Raw genomic sequence first — 24,842 nt, forward strand, 5'->3', positions numbered from 1 at the left:
TTGTGCCAGTCTGTGACTCAACTTTTCCTCTATATAGTGAGTAGAAATCTACCCTTTTCATAATACTGTTATTATTCCCTCCTGGATTTTCCATTGTTTGTTTTTGCCTAGCAGCTTTTCTTCCATTCTGCAGCTCAGTGTTGTTTTCCTTTGTTACTGTTCTGTAACACATTACATTACTCAGTGTCTATCCTTTCCTTTCTCTTCTCTCCTGTGTTTTACCTGTCATGTTCAGAATTTGGCAATCCATCCTTTTCATAAAATTGTCATTGACCTAAATTCCAGTTTAGACAACTACTAAATAAAGGCTAGTGTTCTCAGCTTTACCCACTCCTATGTGACTGTCTTTATCCACTTCACTGTGTTCTATCAAAGAGTGGCAATATTTGATTACAGAGGAGTCTCAAAAACCTGCTGGAAATATTGCTCTTTGTTGAATAATTTAATTCTTAGTGTGTCAATACTTTTCCTATATTGATCAACAAATGATGCGAAGATGTTTATTTCAGTGACAGATTTGAGGAAATAAAGTTTCAAAATATATACACAATTAGGTTTTATATCTTGGTGAATACAGTTTTATTTCACTGAAAGTACACACATACTTTTTTTGTTCAGAAACATGTGTTAATGATGAATGTATATAGACATTACCTTTAAATATACTTTCCATATCTTTGAAATGGTAATTATAGAATTCATACACATTATTTTAATGCTAAAAATTTAGCTTTAAAATTTATGTTATAATACTGTTTATTACTAAACACCATATTGTAAAAATAATCAACTACCATTATCCCAAATAAAACAGAAACTTGTACAATCCATGATTAACATGTTGTTCTACTCTGTGCAGAAAAGCAATCTGCCTCATTAATTTCTTTCTGGCTATAACAAGAATGACAGTGTTGATTGCTGGTGTGGATGTGATAATGATTTTCCAGAAATCCTTCTAAGGAAAGGGGCTGGTGATAGTCCATTCTTTTAATCCATAGTGCTCCTCTAATATGAAGTTTTCTTCTTATCGACTGTTCAGGTTCTGAAGCAATGTGTAGTAAGAGTAGGTCACCTGCAAAAGCTGCCATATTGGTGTAACAATTAAAATCCAGATTGGCTTCACATTTACAAGAATAATAACTTTTTCAAAAAATTATGTAGTCAAAAAAGACAAAAGGATAGAAATCTTTTTTGTCCCAGTTATAAGTGTAACACCTCTTTAAAAATATGCTTATCTACCTTCATAATATAATATAGCACTAAAAGTAAATAAATTGTTTGTAAATGTATAAATATTATCATCAATACTATCTACATTGTTATGCCAAGAAACTGAAAATAGTTTTAAAATGAACTCCTCCTGTGGCCATGGAAAAGTGATTCATAGTTCTTCCAAGATTTTAGGCAATCTTACAGCCATACAATTTTAGTTTCTTTGTTAGCTAATTTTACACACACTACAATTTGTGAAAATTTTATCACTAAGAAGGATACACCTGATCAAAATAAGCTTTATACCACAAATTAGGTTATCAACAATACACTAATGATCAGGATTCCAGAACACTATACAATATCTTATTTTTACAATCCATTATGTGTGAAGCCCCCATATGCTGGAATCAGAGCCTCTAAATATCAAGACATGGAATCAAAAGGATGTAGAATATGTCTCTTGGGACTTTCCCTCTACATTATTTTATGTAAATCTACAAAGCATAAGAGCAGTTGTTAGAGTACCTTGAAGAACAAATTTTCTACCAACCAGGTCCCAGGAATTCTCTACATATGGCACGAAAAAAAAAAAAAAAAAAAAAAAAAAAATCAAGAAAATATGTTGGTCAGGAAAACTGTACTTCTTTGAAGAAAGCATGAAAACTCCTTTTCCTCATGGTCTGGCCTTTTTATGCTATAATATGGCAAAGGGTTCCTCAGCTGCCGAAAACCTCCCTGATGTAGCACTTGCTTGTTACAGAAAAATGAGCAAGAGAGGAAGAGACTGAAATCTACAGCCATTGTACATTTTTTCATGAGATTAATTCAAGTGGCTGAGGAGAGCTTGGACAAAAATTTGGGAGTTTAACCAGCTGACGTGACTGGAAGCCCAAGAAGATTTTATTAATTCATATCAACACAATATGATGCTCCTCTATTAGAAGGATCCCAAATAGATTAGTTCTCATCATTTGGCACTTACTACAGGACTTGTGATAAAACTTCACTAATTTTTGGCTGCAGAAAACTGTTTACATTTTGTCAAGTAACAGATAACATCTCCACCAAGTGACATCAGAAAATAATGATACTTGTTCACATGTGAGCACATATTCACTGAAAATTGTTAATATAAACTAAACTGACAGTCAGTACACTACAAAAAATTGGAAGTAATAAATTAATACATGATATGAGACAGTCTGTTTATTGCTCATGGTAAGGAAGTTTCAACTTTTGAATATTTTATTAATTTTATGATTCTGTTTTATTTATTGTACCAATACAGGATTTTACAAACATTGGAAATGCAAAATCAGTTCATCAATTCATTCTCCTCTTCAGTTTCTCCATCTTCTCTCTAAGCAATTGGCAGGGAAGTTTGTGAAACCAGTGTAACCAATATTGCTCATGGAATTTCATCAAAACTCACATTCTGATAACTTGTTCTCAAAACTGATATCACCCGTGGGTTCTGAGTTCAGGCTGAAAAGGTTCTGTGACAAACTAGACTGCAACATCCCAGACCCACATCTTGGGTTGAGAACTATAAGGTCTGGCTCAGGTGCGCACCCCATGTCAGAGAATGCTACCCAAATATCTGATTGTATGTGGGTGCACTCTCCATCCATTCCAGATATGAGAGGTGTAGGAGGCTCTAACAACTACAGCAGATGAGGCTATTAAAATAGTAGTGATCAACTGCCAAAGCACCTGCAACAAAGTGCCACAGTTTGAAGTGCTCCTAAATAGCAGTGGAGTTCACACAGTACTAGCTACAGAAAGCTGATTAAAACATGAAAGTGATAACAGTGAGATTTTTGGGGTAAAAAAATTGACTGTATATTGAAAGAATGTGTTACTGTCAAATGGAGCTGGTGTATTTGTCATAGCAGACAAGACTCTCAAAGCACAAAAGATAGAAACTGAAGCTACTTGTAAGAACATTTCAGCAACACTCAGTATTAAGGGTGTGCATAAATCTGTAATTGACTCTTTCTACTGACCACTGGACTCAATCCCATATGTATATAAAAACTTAAGAGGAAACCTAAGTTTGCTGATATGCTTGTTCTCCAATCACAATGTCATCACAAGAGGAGTCTTTAACCATCCCTCAATCAAGTTTTGTAAGTGAAGGGCATGAAAAGACAAACTGTGAAAAAGTACCAAAGACCTTCTCTGAAAGCTATCTAGAACAGATAATCTGGAAAAATATTGAAGTAAAGGCAATAACTTGGCCTTATCTCGTTGATTTTATTATCGCTGAAACTGGGATCAGTGACCATGAGCAGATTTTCTAACAATAATGTAATAAGCAGGGCACAAAATAAATAATTAGGCAAGTAATGATGGAATGATAAGGAAGAAATACAGTAATCAAATACTAACTCAGGACACAATATCCAGGAAATGCGCCAGCAGAAACAAACTCACCAAAAACCTCATACTAATTCTAATACAGTCAGGTATCAAGAGTAATAGTAAATAGATAACAAAAACATGGTACAATGCTGTGGACTACAAATATCTACATTAATACAATGTTACATGTACAACTAGTACACTTTAATAAACAAATAATTGCCATAAATTGTTTATTAATTTAACATTATAAAATTCTGTTTCATTCTGAGAGGTGTTCATTTACAGAGTAGAAACTGTGGTCCATCAGAAATGACTTCTGCTTTTTTTGAACAAGCTGTCTTGCTTTACCAACTTGATCCTGTTAGGAAGTTGGTTATACAATTGTGGCCTCTATGAAGGACACTCTTCTGGTAGGCTGATGTTCTGGCATATGAGAGACGAATGCTATTGCCATTTCTTGTTGTCTAATTGTGCACAGAGCTGTTCAGCTGATAAGCATTGGAAGTTCTTAAATATTCTCTTACAAAGACTATTGTTTCAAATATATATAGGCATGGAAGGTTCAGTATCTTTAGAGTAGGAAAAAGAGAGCAACATGAACCTTGACTCTTTATGTTACAGATGATTCTGATAGCTCATTTCTGGGTTTTGAAAACTGATTGACTAAAGGGTGCATTTCCCCAAAATATTATTTCATATTGGATTGCTGACTGGAAATGTGTGTGATATGCCTGTATTACTATTTCTCTATTACAGCTTGTGCTTAGTATCCATAGCATGTAATAGATTGATGATAGCTTGGTTGTAAGAGCTTTAATGTGTGTATTCCACTTGAGATCACTCTGCAGATATATTCCTAGGAACTTAACATCATCAACTAATTTTACAATTTTGTTGTTTATTTACAATGTGTGTTCATTTTGTTGTTTATAGTAGGATATATGAAAGTTCATGGCCACCATTTTCCCAGTGTTAATTGTAAGTTTATTTTTTTCAAACCAGTGTGTTAGCTTCAGCAATAGTGCATCTGTAGTTAATAGAAGCTCTTTTTGGTCTGACCCTGTAATCAAAATACTGGTATCATCTGCAAATAAAGTTTTCTGTTTGGCATAAACAGTGTCATTCAGGTCATCAATATACAAAAGAAAGAGGATAGGACCTAATGTTGATCCTTGTAGCACACCTTACTTGATGGTAGTTTTTTCTGACATATATGTTGTTGTTCTTGAAATGTTTTCAGTTATTGTGTCTTGTTTGAGAACAACTTTTTGTTGCCAGCTAGTAAGATATGATCTAATCCATTCATTTGGAATACATCTAATTCTCTTTCTTTCCGACTTACGTAGTAGAAGACCATGATCTAAAATGTCAAATGCTTTGGACAGGTCCAAGAATATTTTAGTAGCCATTTCCTTTTCATCTGCAGCTTTTAGATTGGAGTGTAATTATTCATAGACTGCTGTGGTTGTGGATCTAGATTGCCTGAAGCCATGCTGATGATTAGACAGCAATGAGTTTTTGTTAACAAACTCTAGCAATCTATTATAAAAGAGGTTCTCAAAGATATTTGGGAAGCCACTAAGCTGTGCTACAGGTCTGTAATAATCCCATGGGTTAAGATGGCGGCTACAGTAAAAGTTAAGCAAGTGTCCTTCCAGAAAAACTTAAATTTTGCCGTAAAAAAGAAATCGTGTGAAAATTGTAAAGACGAAATCAAGAAACTGAATGAACGCATAACGAGCTTACAGTTCATAATCGGCAGTTTGAAAACGGACATTTCGAAAATACAACAAGAAAATAGTGAACTGAACACGCTAAAACTTGTGCGAGATAGTTCGTCCGTTACGGAAAAGTGGTCAAATGTAAAGTGCAAAAACAGCAAGTCCAAAGTGCAAATTCGGAAAACCTGCGAAAGTTACGCAAGCTTTGTGCACGGAAACACATTTCAAGTACTTTCGATCGCCGATAGTGAAAATGCAACTTACAGTTCGCATGAACGTTGGGAAAAGCAAAATGGCACTTTGGGGAATATGGTAAGAGAAGAAAATTTACTGACGCAAACAACTGTGAAGGAGGTCAATATAAATGTGCCGACCAAAAATTGTGTCGAAGTGTGTGGTAAAACAATACAAAACGATTCGCAAATTGTGAACTCCAATAACAGGAAACTGTTTGTGTTTTCAGACAGCCATGGTCGTGGACTTCCTAGTAAACTAAAAGAAACAACTGAAACATTTTCGTGTGGTATAGTGAAACCGGGAGCCCCACTTAGCGAAATTAAAAAAATGACCGAATCCGCAGAGGCAAAAAATCTGCATGATAAAGACTTCGTTGTACTTATGGGAGGCGCAAACGATGTCTACAAAAATGAAACATTGAGTGCAACGCGCGATCTTAAACAGTGTCTGAGGAACCTCACTCACACTAACGTAATACTTGTCAATATTCCGCATCGCTATGATCTTGTAAGATGGTCATGTGTTAACAGGGAAATAGAAAGTGCCAACAGTCAGTTTGCAAAAATCTGCAAACATTTTAAAAACGTGAAATGCGTTGATATAAGCAGTATTGGACGTAGATTCCACACGCAACACGGACTTCACCTGAATGGCTTGGGGAAAGAATATCTGACAAGCCTTATAACCAGGGTAATAAAAAACCACCAAAACAAATTCAAAACCAAAACGATAATTGCATTGCCATCGCCTGACTCCATTACGAAAACACTTCAAAAAAATTCATTAGAAACTTCATCAGCAGCAGCAAAACATGTAAAAAAAGACCAAATTTTAACAGAAAGAACAGTGGACATCGATTTCAACAACAAAAGAATTACTGTTCCTCATCAGCCAAGTATTATTTTAGACGAAAATAACAAAAACGAGAAGACTCCAAGTTCACAAGGAAACACAGCAGTAGTGGTAGAACCAACATTTGAAGTGTCAGAAACAGCACCACCATCAACAACAACAAATAGAAGGCTGTTGGACAGAAGAAATGCTGAGCCTCCTTCTCATCTCAACGATTTTTTATGTGTGGGCCCGAAGAAAAAGAAGGGACAACAGTAGGTAGTGTCAGGTGTCTCCTCTCTCCTGTCTCAAGGCAGACTCCAATGGATTCTCAGTCAGGTAACAGCACTAATAGAATGAAAAAGCAAGAGGAAGGCATCTCTTTCTTTCATCAAAATATAAGGGGCCTCTTAAACAAAATAGATCAACTCCTTATTAACATTAGTGAAAAGGACAGTATAAATAATGCCCAGATTTTGTGCTTAACTGAGCACCATGTTACTGATAAATGTGCCTTGCCATCTATAGCAAGTTATACTTTAGTAACATACTACTGTAGGGAAAGTAAAGATAAAGGTGGAGTAGCAATTTATGTTAAGGATAGTGTAGCATACAAAGCTATAGATATTAAGAAATATTGTGTGGAACAACAATTTGAGGCATGTGCCACAGAAATAACAACTAAATTCTATCCAATAATAGTGTTGGCTGTCTACAGGGCTCCTTCAGGTGACATAAAAACTTTTCTGCATTCAATGGAACTCCTTCTGTCATGGTTACTTTCAAAAGCGAAGGATATTGTAGTATTAGGTGATTTTAATATAAACTTTTTGACAGAAAATAAGAATAAAATAGACTTTGAGATTGTGATGACCTTACTCAATCTGACTTCAGTAATAAATTTCCCAACAAGAATTACATCCGAGTGCCAAACTATGATAGACAACGTTTTTTTAGATGTAAATAGACATCAGAATTATATTGTCAGGCAGGTTATAAGTGGGCTTTCAGATCATGATGGACAAATTCTCACTATTTATGACGTTAATCTGTTCAAAAAAGAATTTCCTCGATGGAAAGTCATAAGAGTAATTAATGAAAAGGCGAAAGGAACTTTCAACCACAGGTTGCAGCAAATGGATTGGTCTTTAGTATATAGCCATGATGATGTTGATACTAAATTTAACTGTTTTATAAATGAATTCTGTGCTCTTTTTGAAGAAATATTTCCCAAGAAATGGGTCAGAAACAGTGCTTCCAATTCTGTAAGCAAGCCTTGGATTACAAAAGGTATAAAACAGTCATGTAAAACCAAAAGGGAAACTTATGCTGCAATAAGATTCTGTAAAGATGTAGAAAAATGGGAACACTATAGAATATACTGTAAAATTTTGAAGAAACTAATACAGAAATCAAAAGCCCTTTATTATGAGAAGAAAATAGATAATTCTAATAATAAAATAAAAGCAATTTGGAGCATTGTAAAAAAAGAAACAGGAAGAGATGCAACAAGTAAAGAAGATTTAAATAATATCAGATATGAAGGTATCCTAGTAGATAACCCCAAAAGGGTGGCTGAGATTTTTAATAAACACTTCCTATCAGTATCTCAACAGATTGGTTGCAAGCCCGATGTTGATGAAGCTGTAACTCTTTGTCAAGCTGTATATTCTAACACAATTTCAGAAATGCACCTTAATCCTGTCACTGTAGAAGACATTCAAAAAATCATCATGTCTCTAAAAAGTACAAATTCTGCAGGGGTTGATAATATATCTAGTAATTTATTGAAATATTCTTGTGTGTGGATAAGGGACATTCTCTGTCATATTTTCAATGCTTCCCTTCAGAAAGGTGTTGTTCCCAGTAGACTTAAGTATGCCATTGTGAAGCCCCTGTACAAAAAGGAGGATAAAGCTGAACTAACTAACTATCGACCTATCTCTTTGCTGACAGCTTTCTCCAAAATTCTAGAAAAGCTAATACATGTAAGAATTACTGATCATCTCATGAAGAATGGAGTTCTCAGCAAAAGCCAGTTTGGCTTTCAAAAGGGCCGTTCAACAGAAGACGCAGTCTACGCACTTGCAAATGAAGTTCTAGAAACCCTTAATGAAAAAATGCTAGCACTTGGTGTCTTCTGCGATTTATCCAAAGCGTTTGACTGTGTTGATCACCAGATTCTCTTGCAAAAAGCAAAATTAGTAGGAATAAGTGGTGTTGCAGGCAATTGGCTACAGTCGTACCTCCAAGACAGAAAACAAAAAGTTGTGTTGAATAGCTCGGGTGGAGTATGTGACGCTTCCTCAGATTCTGAATGGAGTTCCATTACATGTGGAGTGCCCCAGGGCTCAATTCTTGGGCCACTATTATTCCTGATTTTTATAAATGATCTACCATCATGTACAAGCCTGCCGTGTAAATTTACATTATTTGCTGATGATACCACAATTTTTATGAGCAGTAGAACAGACAACAATCTTGAGGAACTCAGTAATCACATACTCTCAGATATGGTTAATTGGTTCAAGGTGAATGGTCTCTCATTAAATTCCAGTAAGACCAGCTTTATTCAATTCTGTACAAAACAGAAAAAGAGAGAGAGATAAGTGTGACATGTGGTAATCAACCAATAGTCAGAATGGAAACAACAAAATTTCTTGGAGTGCACATTGACAAGAAAATGAACTGGTCTTCACATATTATTGATCTCTGTAAGAGGCTTAGCTCTGCTACCTATGCTTTACGGGTTGTCACTACATGTGTTGAACCTAACACTGCAAAAGTGGCCTATTATGGCTATTTTCATTGTCTCATTGAGTACGGAATTATTTTTTGGGGCAACCAGCCATTAACAAGGAAAGTGTTCATTGCACAGAAGCGAGCTTTAAGAATTATATGTAGATTGCGCCCAAGAGACTCTTGTAGAAATAGTTTTCGTAATCTTAAAATATACACAACTACATGCCAATATATTTTTTCTCTCATGTGTTTTGTTTGTAAAAATATAGATATATTTCAACCAAATAGTAATTATCATGAGCATAACACACGGAGGAAGAATGACATACACAGTGAACTCAGAAATTTGAGCTTGGCACAAAAGGGTGTCCATTACACTGGAGCAAAACTCTTCAATGCTCTTCCTCCCGAAATAAAGACAAAGATTCATAACAATAGCGAGTTTAAGAAAGCACTAAAAATATTTCTGCTAGAAAAAGCTTTTTACAGTCTAGATGAATTTTTAACTAAATAAATTGTAATATTTTAATATTATATAATACAAGTTGACGTAATGCCACTACGAATTTTATTTAACCTGAGATCTGTATCTGTGTGTGCTCCGTATCTGTTTTCTGTAGTGTTTTAATAATTCTAAGAAAATATGTATTTTCTTTTTCTATATTGCTGCCCAAAGAATTTACTGTATAAGTTTTTATATAATTATGTACTCAAATTTCTGTATATGCTATAAGATTATCAGACTGTATTTGTAAAAAACTGACTCGTTCCACGTCCTTGTGTATTCAACACAGTTGACCTATGGAACACGAAATAAATCAAATCAAATCAAATCAACATTGTCTGTGGCTCCCTTTTTGTGCAAGGGGGTTACTTTTGCAGTCTTTATAAGATTTTGAAAGGTACCTGTGGAAAAGGAATGATTGACAATATGCTTCAGAGGTTCTACAATATGATATTTTGTTTGGTTTATAATACAATCTGGAATCTCATCAAAACCACATGAAAGTTTCTTTAATCAGCTCATTGCCAGTATGAGGTCACTCTGTGTGACCTGCTTGAGAAACATAGACCCCATGGGAGGTTTACAGTTCTCAATGTAGTGCATCTTAGTATTCTGAAAGTTGCTTTAGATAAGATCATTTGCAGCTTTGATAGAGTACTCAGTGAAGATATTAGCTACAAAGATAGCATCGGATACTGGTTTGTTTTCCAGCTTTAAGTTAATATTTTTTGCGAGTGATTTTGTGTTTCAGATCTGATGATGTTCCATGCGCCCCTGTTTTGTTTTTTCATTTGCGGATATATTCATCATTTCCCCTTTTCTTTGCCTCTTTAATAACTTTGTGGTAGATCTTACTGTATTCTTTGACATAATTTTGCATTTCTAATTATATATTATTTTGTTACTAAATGCTGGCCACATGTCACAATAAATGAGATCAATAATCCAAGCAATACCAGCAGTAAAAGACACAACAGAAAATTCATTGAGCACAATCTGCAAATAAAAAAAATATAAATCCTTTAGTGCTTGACAAACTAGGCCCTGCAACATCCTCACTGTTGTGGAAGTGTAATAGCCAGAATAATTTTAACCAAACCTAGCCAAATACATCCATTTATACAACTGAAGCTATGCACTGAAGACAACTGCCACAGCTTTTTCTAACACCATAGCTAATATCAGGTCATATCTTGCCAGTGCTTCCCTGTCTGGATCCAAGATGTCAAGCACCATCTGTTTGCCCAGTGAGAACCAATGCCCTGTGTTGACAGCAAGCTGCCTCAAGCCAAGACCACAAAATCCACCAGGCTGCCTACACTGCTTTGCTGCCTGAACTTTCTGCTCCACCTGATCCAGCTGCTGTACCTTCTTACTTGCCATCTTCATACTGTCCTGTCTCTGCTGAGGCTCTTCACAGCTTTCACAATGACAGTGGTCGCACCATCCTCTAGATACATGGGTCACTATCACCAGCTGCCAGCAGCCAAACACTAACTGTCCTCAAAGATGCTGCCACTCACTGATCATCTCCCTGAGCTAGCTGTTACAGTACATAAACTAGGTTGGGGAAAACATCAACCACGGCCTGGTGCCGCACGCAATGTCTTATACCACTGCTGTCCAGAGCCCCTGATGCTGGCTTTAAGCTGATGTCAGCTCACTGTTTCACCAATGATCCTCTCCACTGTCACCACAGGCTGCTCTATCCTTGATGTTGTGCTGCATTAAGCAGTTTTTTAGATGTGGGCACACTCTGGCATGGAAGGAATGCAACACCCATGCTGGTGCCAACTGTGTTGTGGATCATTAATTCAAGGCACAGAAGAATTGTCACACATACCCAAGAGTAACGATGTATGGGGATACTACATAAAATAACTGTGTGGGTTCAGTTGTTAGCATACATACACACAAAGCAAATGTCAAGGATATTTAGGAATTGCAGTATCTGTTTGAAAGAGACAGTTTGTAAAACGCTTGTGTGGGATACGTACCAGACCATACAAGCAGTGTATACAAAAAAGGCACAGAAGAATTGTCACACATACCCAAGAGTAACGATGTATGGGGATACTACATAAAATAACTATGTGAGTTCAGTTGTTAGCATACATACATACAAAGCAAATGTCAAGGATATTTAGGAATTGCAGTATCTGTTTGAAAGAGACAGTTTGTAAAACGCTTGTGTGGGATACGTACCAGACCATACAAGCAGTGTATACAAAAAAGAGTGGTGCAAATAGCCACAGGCTTATTTAGACTCCCAGGAGAGTGCCACAGTAACTCTGAAAAACCTCAAATAGTAGATATTTTAAGAAAGGCACCAGGTACATTGTGGCTAAACAATCAGAACATTCTAAGAACTGGTTTTCAGATCAGAAACTATGATAATTTTCCAGGTTTCCAAGAACATGATGATAAAAGTAGTCTTATAACACATAACACAAAGGCAAATAAGTGATTGGTCTTCCCTCTATTGACTCATGAAAGGAATGGGTACAAACAAAACATTTTGGTACAATGGAATATAGATGTGCAGGATGGTTCATAGGTCTACCATGATCTTTCTAAAATAAAAGAACAAGTGGATAAACAGAATTTAAAGTCAACTGGTATGAGATGGGAGAGGGGGAAGCCCTATGATGCTATGTCACATGGTGGTCATTGCTGAAGCCGCCATCTTGAATGCAACTAATAATTTTCATGTGGAAAGGGGGTCACATGACTAATCAAACAGACAGAGTTACCCAAGAAAAACAGTGGTGCCTCTTACGTAAGCATATATTTATTCCTTCTCTAGTTATGTCTTATGTTTCATCCTTACAGGTGATGTGAAAGATGGTGATATTAACACAAGCCAAACACACTGAGTTCATCCTGATACCAGAAGATTTCATTCTTGTCACCCAGACTGAAAATCCATTACCTCATCCATTAACCACAGTATGGCAGTGAGCTTCTCACAAAATTCTGAGAAACTGGCTACATTGCAAACAGAAAGCTGGATTATTGAATATGGCTATGGGTGAAGCAACATCAACCGCTGTCCAGGCATCATTTGGTAAGAGTCCAGAGCACAGTAATTGCCAGATACTGTAGGAAACAGGTCTGCCGTACATCCACTTCTTTTGCTTGTACCTTTGTCCTGCATCGCAACAGGGTCAGCATGGTTATTAATGATTTGTGTGCTTAGATTAAGGGATGACTGGATGCCCTTCCTGTGGACACCCCAGTACCCACACCAAGACACAGAGTGTACCTCAACTGCAGGCATATAGTGTTATTCATGTAAACACAAATGAAAGTTTTGTAAATCTTTGTGAATTGTGTAACTGAGGTGAGACTTAGATACCAGTCTGGTATTAACTGAATGGAATGTAGGAAAATGGTCAAAAACCACACCCAGTCTGACCGGCACACCGGCTCTCATTGTTAATCCAACTGACAGATTCAGTCAAGAGCCAGTGCACCTCCCTATCCCAGAAACGAAGCTTTAACACAAATATATCTGGATGGGTGAGGTAAGTCAAGTATCAATAATGAGAATGTTGGCTACACACAGATGCCACCTTTACAAACTGCAAATGTTACATCATATCTGAGAGAATGATTCATACTGAGGGTTCAGTTCATAGAATGGGTAACAAGCAAGCTGGATGAAAACTGTGGTTACCCCTATGATGTACTGTTTATGGAGAAGCTAATTTCTATGTGTTTTGGAAAGTTAAATGAATAGAGTCATAGATACAGGTCAGATGTCAACCCTGTTTGGAAGGATCCATTGAAAGTAGTTGGTGTGTGGTACAGGTAAATGGTACAGATCAGATGTCAACCCTGTCTGGAAGGATCCATTGAAAGTAGTTGGCATATGGTAAGTTATGTTTTGGTGTCAAATATGGGTTTCTAATATTATTGGTCCTTCTCCGTTCAGTGTACACTGACAGCAAACTGATAAATTTAGTTGTTATATGAAGATATGCTGCCATTACTGCTGACTGAAGATGGGCCATATTCAACTTTCTTTCTGCATAATGGTGGCCCACCTAATTGTACCTGGATATCCAGTTTCCCCGGAGGTGGAAATGTCATAGAGGTCTGGTGGAATGGCCACCACATTCTCCAGATTTTAGTCAATTAGTCATGTGAAGGAAATTATGTATGTGGAGAAGGTCAGAAAATTTGCATACGTCAGGGAGCGGATTGGTGGTGCTTGGGCATGCATTCTGACAAACGTATTGGTTGAAGTTCATGAAAAAATTGTTGAAGCATGTAATGGGACACCCTCCTTTAACATTACCTTTTTTATAAAGTAGCTGATACTATGAGTACTCTTGAATCTGGTGTAGGCGAACATTCTCAGCTGTTTAACTGAATGAACTTCATATGATTCTTTATACTATGTTTATATTTCAGGCTAAAATGTATAAAAAGAAATTGTTAGTACGCTGTATGTATGGTTAAAATTACTCTCTTTTTTTTTTTTAAAAAAAAATTTAATTACAAAATTTCTGGCATACTTAACATTCATATTATTAATTGTACAATCTAATGCTAATCATTAAATTTATTTCTGGATGCATTTACAAAATCATGATATATTTAACTGACGATTCTACTAGGAAAAGTCTTTGAAGGCATAATATATCAGCAGATGTATGAGTACCTAGAACTAAATGATATGATAAGTGCATCACAGTTTGGTTACAGAAAAGGAAGGTCAACTATACATGCTATAGAGCTCTTAGTCAGAGATATTTTAGCAGCATTTGAGGACCATGCTCACGCACAGGTAACCTTACGTGATCTGAGCAAAGCCTTTGACTGTGTTGACCACTCACTTTTGCTCTCTAAACTTGAGTACTATGGAATATGGGATAAAAGTTTAAAACTTATCAAATCATACCTCAATGAAAGGAAACAGGTGGTGAGTTCAGGAAGTCATCTGTCAAACACACTCGAGGTTCAACACGGAGTGCCACAGGGATCTAAGTTAGGACCACTTCTCTGCTTTGTACACATAAATGACTTACCAGGTAATATAGATGTAAAGACGTATATGTATGCAGATGATACAACTTTTCTATCTGTAAACCATGTATTTGATAACCTTGTAAGTGATATGAAATTGGCAAAAGAAAATGCAACATCATGGTTTAATGCAAATCATGTGCTATTAAATGAGGAAAAGACCCAGAATTTGTGTGTTCAGTCCATCAAAGACTACAAAAATAGAAAAACAAAAGACAAAGTTTTTAGGTATCATATTTGACAACAGTCTCACATGGAACTCTCATGTTGACCACATAGTGGTTAGGTTGTCAAGAGTTATATATTTGTTGAAGAGACTGATGTGTTGTGTGACATTTGAGAATGTAAGGACAGTGTACTTTGCCTTTTTTCAATCTGTTTTAAGGTATGGGTTTATACTCTGGGGAAACAGCAGAAAAATAAATGAAATTATGGTGATCCAGAAGAAAGTGATCAGAGTAATGGCTAAGGTAGATAATAGAACACATTGTAAACCATTGTTCATTAAATGTAGAATTTTAAGTTATTAATTTGTATATTCTTGACAGCGTTAACTACATACTTGCTGAACTACCTAACTTAAGTGTAACAAATCAAAGGCATGAGTACTATACAAGAACCTGTACTTCTCTGCTGTTGCCACAAAATAGATTAGCTAAAACTAACAAACGTCATAAGTATATGGCAATTAAAATATATAACAAACTGTCTAAGAAAGTGTCAATCAAGCCTGACAAATTATTTAAAGAAAATGTACATAACTTCTTGTTAACTAATCCATTGTATACGTTAGAAGAATTTTTAGAAATGCCCAATATCAACTTAAATATGTAAAAATTTATTTTGTAAAATTAATAGGTTAAGTGAACTGACGAAGTCTATTGCATGTAATAATGCTGAATGACCAATAAAGAATCTGAATCTGAATCTTTGGTCAAGAAAATCTGTAAACTCTTTTCTTTGTAAACTCTTTGGAATATTGTAACACCACAGAATATTAGTAGTGTCTTTAAGTATATCACTAATAATTTAATTTTTTGGTGTGATAGATGCGAAAATTGTAAAGTTGGTGTGATTTCGAAGAATGGGATGAAATAAAAGAAAATCATAGCAACAGATAATTCTTCATCAGTTATTTTGTCTTCAGGAACCCAGAACATTTTAAATCAAAATTTAAGCCACAAGAATGTACCCCTAGACGCATGAATTAGAGCCAACAACAAGAGGAGAAAATGAAGATAAGTAAAAAGTTTTTCTTTTGTATATCTTACGCCTCTCGAAGCTTTTGAAAGTAATGAAGACACTAAGAAAAATTAATAGTGATTTGTGGGAGGGTAAGATTACAAGCAGGTAGTAACAACCTTACAATGTGCTGCACAATGCAATGAGTGCGTCATGTAGCATGTATGTGTCACCACCAACAATTGACTTGTTCTGTGCCAATTGTGACATAACTTGAAAATAATAAGGCTATACTCAAATTAAAGACAGCATTATTTTTCTCATGTAACCAGCTATTTGTTTGATATGGTCATCAGGCCCTTTCCATCAGAAACTTTGAGTTGTATCCAAGGTGGCTACTTCCAAAATGGTCACCATATTTTACTGTAATGAGTGACTGCAATAATGTTGCTGTCGACATTACTGCAATGTGGCTGCAGTATAAAACAATACTGCAGTAGAGCTGAGTGTGGTGTCACCGCCAGACACCACACTTGCTAGGTGGTAGCGTTTAAATCTGCCGCGGTCCGTTAGTATACGTCGGACCCGCGTGTCGCCACTATCAGTGATTGCAGACCGAGCGCCACCACACGGCAGGTCTAGAGAGACTTCCTAGCACTCGCCCCAGTTGTACAGCCAACTTTGCTAGCGATGGTTCACTGACAAATTACGCTCTCATTTGCCGAGACAATAGTTAGCATAGCCTTCAGCTACGTCATTTGCTACGACCTAGCAAGGCGCCATTATCAATTGCTATTTATCTTGCGATGCATGTACCGTCAGACCGATGTTCATCAATGATGGATTAAAGTTAAGTATTCCAGAAGCTACGTACTTTTTTTACTAGACTCAACTCCTTTAACTGCTCCAGACCTCACGCCAGCCTGCGTGAGCTTAAACGCGAGCCTTTCGGCTACCTCATAGTGGCTTGGCTGTCTTGCCAAGTCACAACACTGAGAAATGTTGACAGTGGATCAGCTTATTACAGTTAGTTGCTGATTTTTACACCAAATGTGGAAAATATTTCTAAATCCAAGCAATTCCACCAAATGTGGAAAATATTTCTAAATCCAAGCAATATGTCATGGTCTATAAAAGCCTCCCTCTCAATCTCAGCTTTGTTTCTTCTTCCTCATGATGACAGTGCTGCAGTGCCTGGTCAAGTACTCTAAGCAGTGAAACAATATCATTTTGCTTCATTTCAAAAGATGGCATAAGTACATAAGTAGCAATGGGCAATAAGTAAAAGTGGGCAAAGGAGACCACCAAGAGTTTCACACATGTAATGCATACATTTACAACCTGAGCTCTGGAACATATAATGTAATATGTACAAAGATTGAAATCTGAAAAAGGGCATTTTCACTGCTACTGTGTGGTAGAAGAGCTGCTGTAGTCAGCCATAATTTGATTCTACATACATTCTAAACCTTTTTGAAATTTCATCACTTTTTTTTCATGTTCATTGGCAGCGACTTACCAAATGTTCTTTGCTCTTTTTTTTTTACAGTTTTGGTATACATTACTTTTCATGTACAACCCTGGTCATAAATGTAATACATTTATGTAATTCCTATTCTGTACTCGTGATCCACAATAAAATATTAACCTCAACATTTGATTGTTTTTTCAAATCAATTTAAAGGATTCCTTGTGTCCTTCCATCAAAGCAGCACAGATGCCTGATATCAAGCGGCCTGTTCATGAAATGTGTGCCTACACTTTGAACAGACACATCAAACTTTTGTGTGAACAACCAATAGCCAAAACTGAAGATGATCATTAGTCTGGTTGTAACTGGTATACCGTCCTTCATATTCGTTTTGGTCTTACCAGTTCTTGAATGAACTGTATATAAATAATATATTCAGAATTGTGTTTCATCATTCTGGTGTAACCAGATAAACCACAGCAGTTCTTAGAACCGGAGGCAGTGTTCCAGGTCCTGGGCATTGTCCACCACTGGTCAACACCTTCAGGCATTGTGCACCTCAGCAGAAATCACTGCTCCCATGTTGTCAGGTTTCTGCATGTCAATAGCTTGTGCATCGTACAGCCTACAGGAACTTCTGCTTTTTGACTAACTGCTATGTGCCAACAGCTGCTATTGTCATTGCCTCTGTTCCAGAGCAATTCTGCAGTGACACAAAAATGTCACACTTGGGCAACATCAACCTAGAGCAGCTACATTTAAACCCGCCTTTAGCCAGCCTATCATTGTCAAACAGCTGGGCAGTTATTTGATGTTCAGTCTATGTCGTTCAATGCTGTGCCGATGTCACTGCCGTCTCTACCATTACCGGGCCTCAAACCTCTCCCCTCCACCTGACCACCCATGCGTCTGGGTAACACAATACCCTGTCACATTCTTGGGACTATGACAGTAGGGTACTGTCAGCCCTGTGTCTACTGAGGTACCATCAGAGGATCACCCTGGGTCACTGGGGTAGAGTGGCCAACAGGGTTTTCCATGATTTCCCTAAATCACTTCAGGCTCATGCCATGATGGTTCCTTTGGAAGGGCACGGCTGACTTCTTTCCCTAATCCGATGAGACTGATGACCTCGCAGTTTGGTCTCCTCCCCAAATCAACCCAACCCAACCAACAGGCTGGGCCACACATGCCATGGATGAGTAACATAGCCTTCCCCATTGCAGTAGCCACATCATGAGTGCACAGTCAGTGTTATTACCTACACACTGGGCTGGGATTCGGCACACTGGGAGATGCTAAATGGCATATTCACTTCACTCGCCACTGATGCCAGCACCTCCAAAGTCTAATAAATGTAAACAAACAGTAATAAAGGAATACTGGTATCTACAAAATGTCTTCTGTTGCTACACCTGCATCCATCTTCAGCAGAGAACTGTCACCAATACCCAAACTTCCTCAGAAATCCCATTATAACTGACAACGGGAGAGTTGCTTGTAATGTATCCAGTTATAATTGACATCAGAAGTGTATCTAATTCTTTTACACCCATTACAGCAGATGTCAGAACTGTGGAAGATGAAGATTGACAGCCAGAAGACAGCAGCCAGTTCCATGGTTCTGCAGCAGAGATGCCTGATGCAGTGGTACGAATAAGTGCCGATTATATAGCTTTTTGGGTCTGTATGGTTGTTTTCCTATCCTTTCCTCCTCCATTTCATTTTATTTTGGTGTACTGTATACTTGTATTGGCAGTAAATAGACAATAAGAATAAACAACTTTTGGCTCAACTTCTGATTCAGTAACTGATGGATGAAATAGTTCAGTTGCAGACTGAAGCAGGTTGACCAAGGGAGGAATGCAGGGGATGGTCACATCCTAGTGCACCTACCCTTAATACTGACACCACTTGATTGGACACTCCATTTCCCTGGAAATCAGGAGAAGATGTCTTTGTATTTTTTGATAAATTGGCTACAGCTGCTAGGCTAGGAAACTGGAGTAGGCTTGGAAATTGGAGTAATGAGCAGTTACTGAATACAGCTAAACTATAAGATAGCGGAAGACACTAGGGCACACGTAATATTCCATGAGAAATTAAGATAGGCATATTTATTTGACGATTTCAGAAAAGGACTGGTAGAAAGAAGACTGCATACCATGCTCTAATTTCCTGTCACCTGAATTATGGAATAAAAATATGGGGAGCAACAACCAAAGCAAATCTAAATAAGCTACTGCTACTTCAGGAAATGGCTACAAGCATCATCTGTGGAGCAAAATATAAGGAATCATGCCGTGGCTGTGGCTTGTTTCCAAAAACTGGTGTACTAACTGTAGTAAACATGTACATTCTAAAAGCCACATTACCTGTTAAAAGACTGCAACCCAACATTTGTTTCAATTTGATGTACAATTTTTCTTTATTTCTGGTATTATACTGGTCAATTAAATATTTTTCTTTATTTCTGGTATTGTACTGGTCAGTAAAGTACCATAAATAAAGAAAAGTTGTACATCAGCAGCCACATAACAGCACGCTTTTGAGTCCACAATACACATGTTTAAACATAGCCAATGTACTGCCCAGTAAAGTTATGGCCCTACCCACAACGAAGCTTAAATTTCAGCTAAAGAAATTCCTGTTACAAAATCCATTTCGCACATTAGAAGAATACCATACTTACATGCAGAATAAGAAGTGCTTCGAAAAAATATGTAGCCTACATAGAGTTAAGCAAACCATTTTATTTGTAATTTAATCATTTTGTTAATCAATGTATTCAGAAGAATGTATTATTGTGTTATGTATCAAGAATTGTAACCTGTTTTTATATACCTACGGTATATGCAATTCTGATTATTGGTTTTTGGTTTTATTTAGATTCCATTTTTATTTTGCATCAGTTTGGTTTGGCTTCGATGATGACGTGTATTCGGTATCGCTCGTCCTAAAAATTGTAAATTAAACCTAAAATTGTTAAAGGCCTCGAAGATTTCGACGCTCACCTACAAAACTTAAATGTTGTTCGGTAGCCTAAAAACTGAAATGATTCTTTAATTTTATTCATATAACTTTCGGAGCCTGCAAAAGTACAATATAGTACACAAATGGAACGTGGATATATAACTGGTTGCGTTGCAAATTCACAGAAATAATCACGGAATAATGTTCTTCTCGATGTACTGATCGCATCTGCAGATTCGTCAGGGTGCATCAAGTATCATTTTCTGTGTCTTGTAGAAATATTCGCCGTCCACAATATCAAGTAAATCACTTTCGAATGAGCAAGAAATATTTTTTACCTTTTAATATAAACTGCTTTATTGAAGTCACGATTACAATCATTTGTGAACAGAATATTATTAAAGCCACATAATTAACTTCATACAACATGCAAATTAACATCGACACACTGTAATTGCTGTTGCAACAATAAACATAAGTTCCCAATGAAGCTAACTCGATATAGGGTCCGCTGTCATTCACGTCTATAAGACTTGATGATCGCAACATTCTTTTGTCAACTCTCAGCCCCCTCGAACCACTCGCCACGGAAAACGGCGCAACGATATATTGCACTCCGATTCCGTCCCGGTAATGCCACACAGACATTCTTCTACTAGCAAGGTGCAGAGTCCCACAATTGCAATGCTTAGATAACTTAGAGAACATTCCAGCTGTTACGCAGCGCCTTCTGTACAGCTGCTAAAGGAAGTAACGAGCTACCAGAATAGCTTACATCTCAATATAAGAGCTTCTGGCAGTCTATGCAATTAAAACGAGGACAACTTTCACCGCAGGGTTGCGACGGCAGGTCCTGACGCTTTACTTATTGTTTAATTATAAACGAACTCCTGTGGACAGGGCTGAGACGGCACAGGATCGATCGCTCTTCGGTGGAGCGTGGGAAAGCACACACCCGCCTGCTGTGCAGACTCAGGGACGCCAAGAGTGGCCCACCGGCATTCTGCGCTCTGCTCTTGTTTTCCACTGAAGTTCCAGCACGTCAGATTTCACCTAGACTCGTGGCGTCGCCTTTAGTTTTCCCTTATTCTGACTTGCTTCTGTTACAGATTTGATATCCTTCTCGACTTCTGCTCAGCCATTACTTAACTAATACACTAAAATACGTCAGACTATCCTTCGACCATAAATAAAATTGGAACCGCAGCTTCAAGCCTTCAAAGAGGAAGACAGATGAATGTGGGGATTGCCTTTCTTTAACATCTTCCACAAGTACAAATCTTGATCCAGCCTACACTCTCCCGTTTGTCATGTGGACATCGGAGCCACCACAAATCTATTACTCCCTCCAAATCTACCTTATTTTCTACATGCACTCAACTTCGCTTATCAAATTCCTATCTGTCCTCTTTCACACTGAACACCCACGTCTACTGTATATACAGGGTGGATTACGGTAAATTGCTTTTTTAGAATTCACATTGTGGCGGCACTGTTGGTCGAATAGAGGGGAGAGTGGGTGTGGTTTATAGAGACTGACGGGAGGTTCGTATTCAATTGTTGTTCAGTTGCGATAATGCAATGGACACGTGAGGAGCGCTTATTTTGTGTTGAAGTGTATTGCTCGAATTTCCACTCGATCATTGGAATGCAGTGTGCTTTTTGTTTGCAATGTGCAGTACCTCCACACAGGTGTGTTCCTGGGTGGCAGTAATTTTAAATTAGGTAAATTCACAACAGGGGATGTGTCACTTGTACGAAGAGGACCTGAGAGAAGCGTTACAACAGCACAAAATGTCGAACGAGCAGCAGTACTGCAATCTCCTAAACGCTCAGCTCGGAAACACGCACTTGCTCTTGGCATTTCAACCGGATTCTTCATAATGAACACTGAATTCCCCCCCCCCCCTCCCCCCAATAAAATGCGCCAGATGCGGCCTCCTGCGTGAGAGAGGATAGACGAGCAGAGGTGCGGTGGTGGAGCTCTTCGTAGCGCTGGGGTGCAGACGACACATCGTTCAGTTAACGGACATTTGACGTATTGTCTGACGCTTTCCCTACGGACTAGTTGTAAATATGGCTCTCGTGCGAGATGTTGGATGTCGTTGCGAAATTTCCGCAATATTTCGTTGGTTCAACTGACCGACATCTTCAGGTGCAGCGAATGCACTGCTGAGTGTGGCAGCCAGTTTCTTCTCAGACTTGGTTTGGAATAATAAATAAACGAAAATAGAGTACCCAAAGTGTATAATTTATTGTACTTGATGGCTGTTGGAATTCACTGTCAAAGCTAAGGTGCAGCCGTGGGTCTGCTGTCTTGCGCGACGACATATTGGTAGATTTAAATGGGAAATTCGATACTGTGACTGTTCCCGACATAAAGCATCGAATAACTTATGAAATTTTGATAATCTGCTTTCAAGTAAAGTGGGAGCTTTATGCCAAAGATCTAGCATTAGCAAGTGGAGGAAACTCTTTTGAAGACGTTTAAGCCCACATGACAGATGCATTAAGACAGTTGAGTGTCCGTTACTCAAACAATCAACTTCACCCAAATCTAGCTAACACCCAACTGCGTGAACTGTATCTAAAGCACAATCAGGCACGTTGCACTTACATGTCGAGGGACACAATCAGTAAATACTCCCATCCTAAAGAGTAGGAAGTCATTGTGGATCGTACTGTGACGTACAAGAAGAACTGCATGAATATGAGAATTAAGGTGTAAGCCAGAAATAATATCCTTCGCAAGATCATTGGTAGCATGGGGACTCTCGATCACAAATCCTGAGGACCATGGCACTAGCAACACGTTACAGCACTGCACAGTATGTGTGTCCAGTCTGGTACAAATCTACCAACACAAACATAGCGGACAATGCGCTAAAAATGGTTCAAATGGCTCTGAGCACTATGGGACTCAACTGCTGAGGTCATTAGTCCCCTAGAACTTAGAACTAGTTAAACCTAACTAACCTAAGGACATGACAAACATCCATGCCCGAGGCAGGATTCGAACCTGCGACCGTAGCGGTCTTGCTGTTCCAGACTGCAGCGCCTTTAACCGCACGGCCACTTCGGCCGGCAATGCGCTAAACGAAACGTGTATATTTATTACAGGTTATCTGCAACCAAAGCCACTTGTGAAACTATTGGATCAAAGGCAGGATTGAGGACCGGAAGACCACTTCAGTCTTGCAAACAACAGCAGCTACATGAAGGAAACTATTGTGATCTTCTCGACTTGAGAATTAGCTTCACCTGACTTGCCCCTTTGAAAACCCTGCCACCTGGGTGTGAACAGAACTGGAGCATATGGAGTACAAGTCAGCCACTTCATTCTGGAAATGGAGGACCAAGGGGTAAACTCCAGAAATAGTACTTTGCAGTGGCTCAAATGGCTCTGAGCACTATGGGACTTAACATCTGATGTCATCAGTCCCCTGGAACTTAGAACTACTTAAACCTAACTAACCCAAGGACAGCACACACATCAATGCCCGAGGCAGGATTTGAACCTGCGACCGTAGCAGCAGCGCGGTTCCGGACTGAAGCGCCTAGAACCGCTCGGCCCTTGCCAGTGGATACGGCCAACAGTGACTGCGAAGGACCAGAGATCGTGGAACATACTAAATTGTCAACAGTGCCTCGCATCTTGCAGAGAATATCTCCTGCTTCCAACTCTGAGTGCAGCTGAACATGTGAGATTTTGGTCAATGATTGAGAAATTTTATTATTCTTTTTCTCACTTCTTGTAATGGTAATAGTCATGTATTGCATTCTTTTCTGTCTGCAATAAAAAAGTAATATTGATTTCGATATGCATTATAAGAACTTGGCATTCAAGTGAGCAAGAAAGAATTCTATTAATAAGCATCTTATGGGTGATGTATGTTCACACAGACGGGTGAGCACAGGTGGCATATTCAGTGACAGGTGGCCCTGGAAGCAGTGGGGTGGGAAGAGGCGGAGTTCATGAGAAGCTGTTAGCTTGAAGTCTAGGTGCCAAAACAATATAATTTATTGACGATGTTAATTAACAGCCTCCGAAGAGGACTTGAGGGTGAAACTATCTATACACTGTCACATCATAACCAGAATCAAAACCAAATCGGAAAATAGTGTCATCAATTAAGTGGGACACTTAGCGCTGAAAGAACATTTATTAAGAACACCAAGATACAGCCAGAACAGAAATGAATTCCCGAAAAGAGAGTGCTGGTATTTATAAAAAAAAAGCACTCCGTCTTCAGGCCACGAGTGGCCTACCGGGACCATCCGACCGCCGTGTCATCCTCAGTGGAGGATGCGGATAGGAGGGGCGTGGGGTCAGCACACCGCTCTCCCGGTCGTTATGATGGTATTCTTGACCAAAGTCGCTACTATTCAGTCGAGTAGCCCCTCAATTGGCATCACGAGGCTGAGAGCACCCAGAAAAATGGAAATAGCACATAGCAGCTTGGATGGTCACCCATCCAAGTGCCGACCACGCCCGACAGCGCTTAACGTCGGTGATCTCACGGGATCCGGTGTATCCACTGCGGCAAGGCCGTTGCTCGCTGGT

At 38.3% G+C, this 24,842-nt stretch overlaps 1 protein-coding gene across 1 annotated transcript in view; it reads right to left on the reverse strand.

Moving 5' to 3' along the window:
* Window positions 1-834: 834 nt before the first annotated feature.
* The window catches only part of LOC126482185 (odorant receptor Or2-like), a 103,549-nt gene continuing 79,541 nt past the window's right edge, over window positions 835-24,842 (reverse strand). The window contains exon 6 of the mRNA XM_050106164.1: window positions 835-1,081. Within this exon, the coding sequence (XP_049962121.1) occupies window positions 1,025-1,081 (57 nt within the window). The 3' untranslated portion in view covers window positions 835-1,024. The remainder of the gene's footprint in view (window positions 1,082-24,842) is intronic.

This window comes from Schistocerca serialis, chromosome 5 (assembly GCF_023864345.2).
Source record: "Schistocerca serialis cubense isolate TAMUIC-IGC-003099 chromosome 5, iqSchSeri2.2, whole genome shotgun sequence".
NCBI lineage: Eukaryota > Metazoa > Arthropoda > Insecta > Orthoptera > Acrididae > Schistocerca > Schistocerca serialis.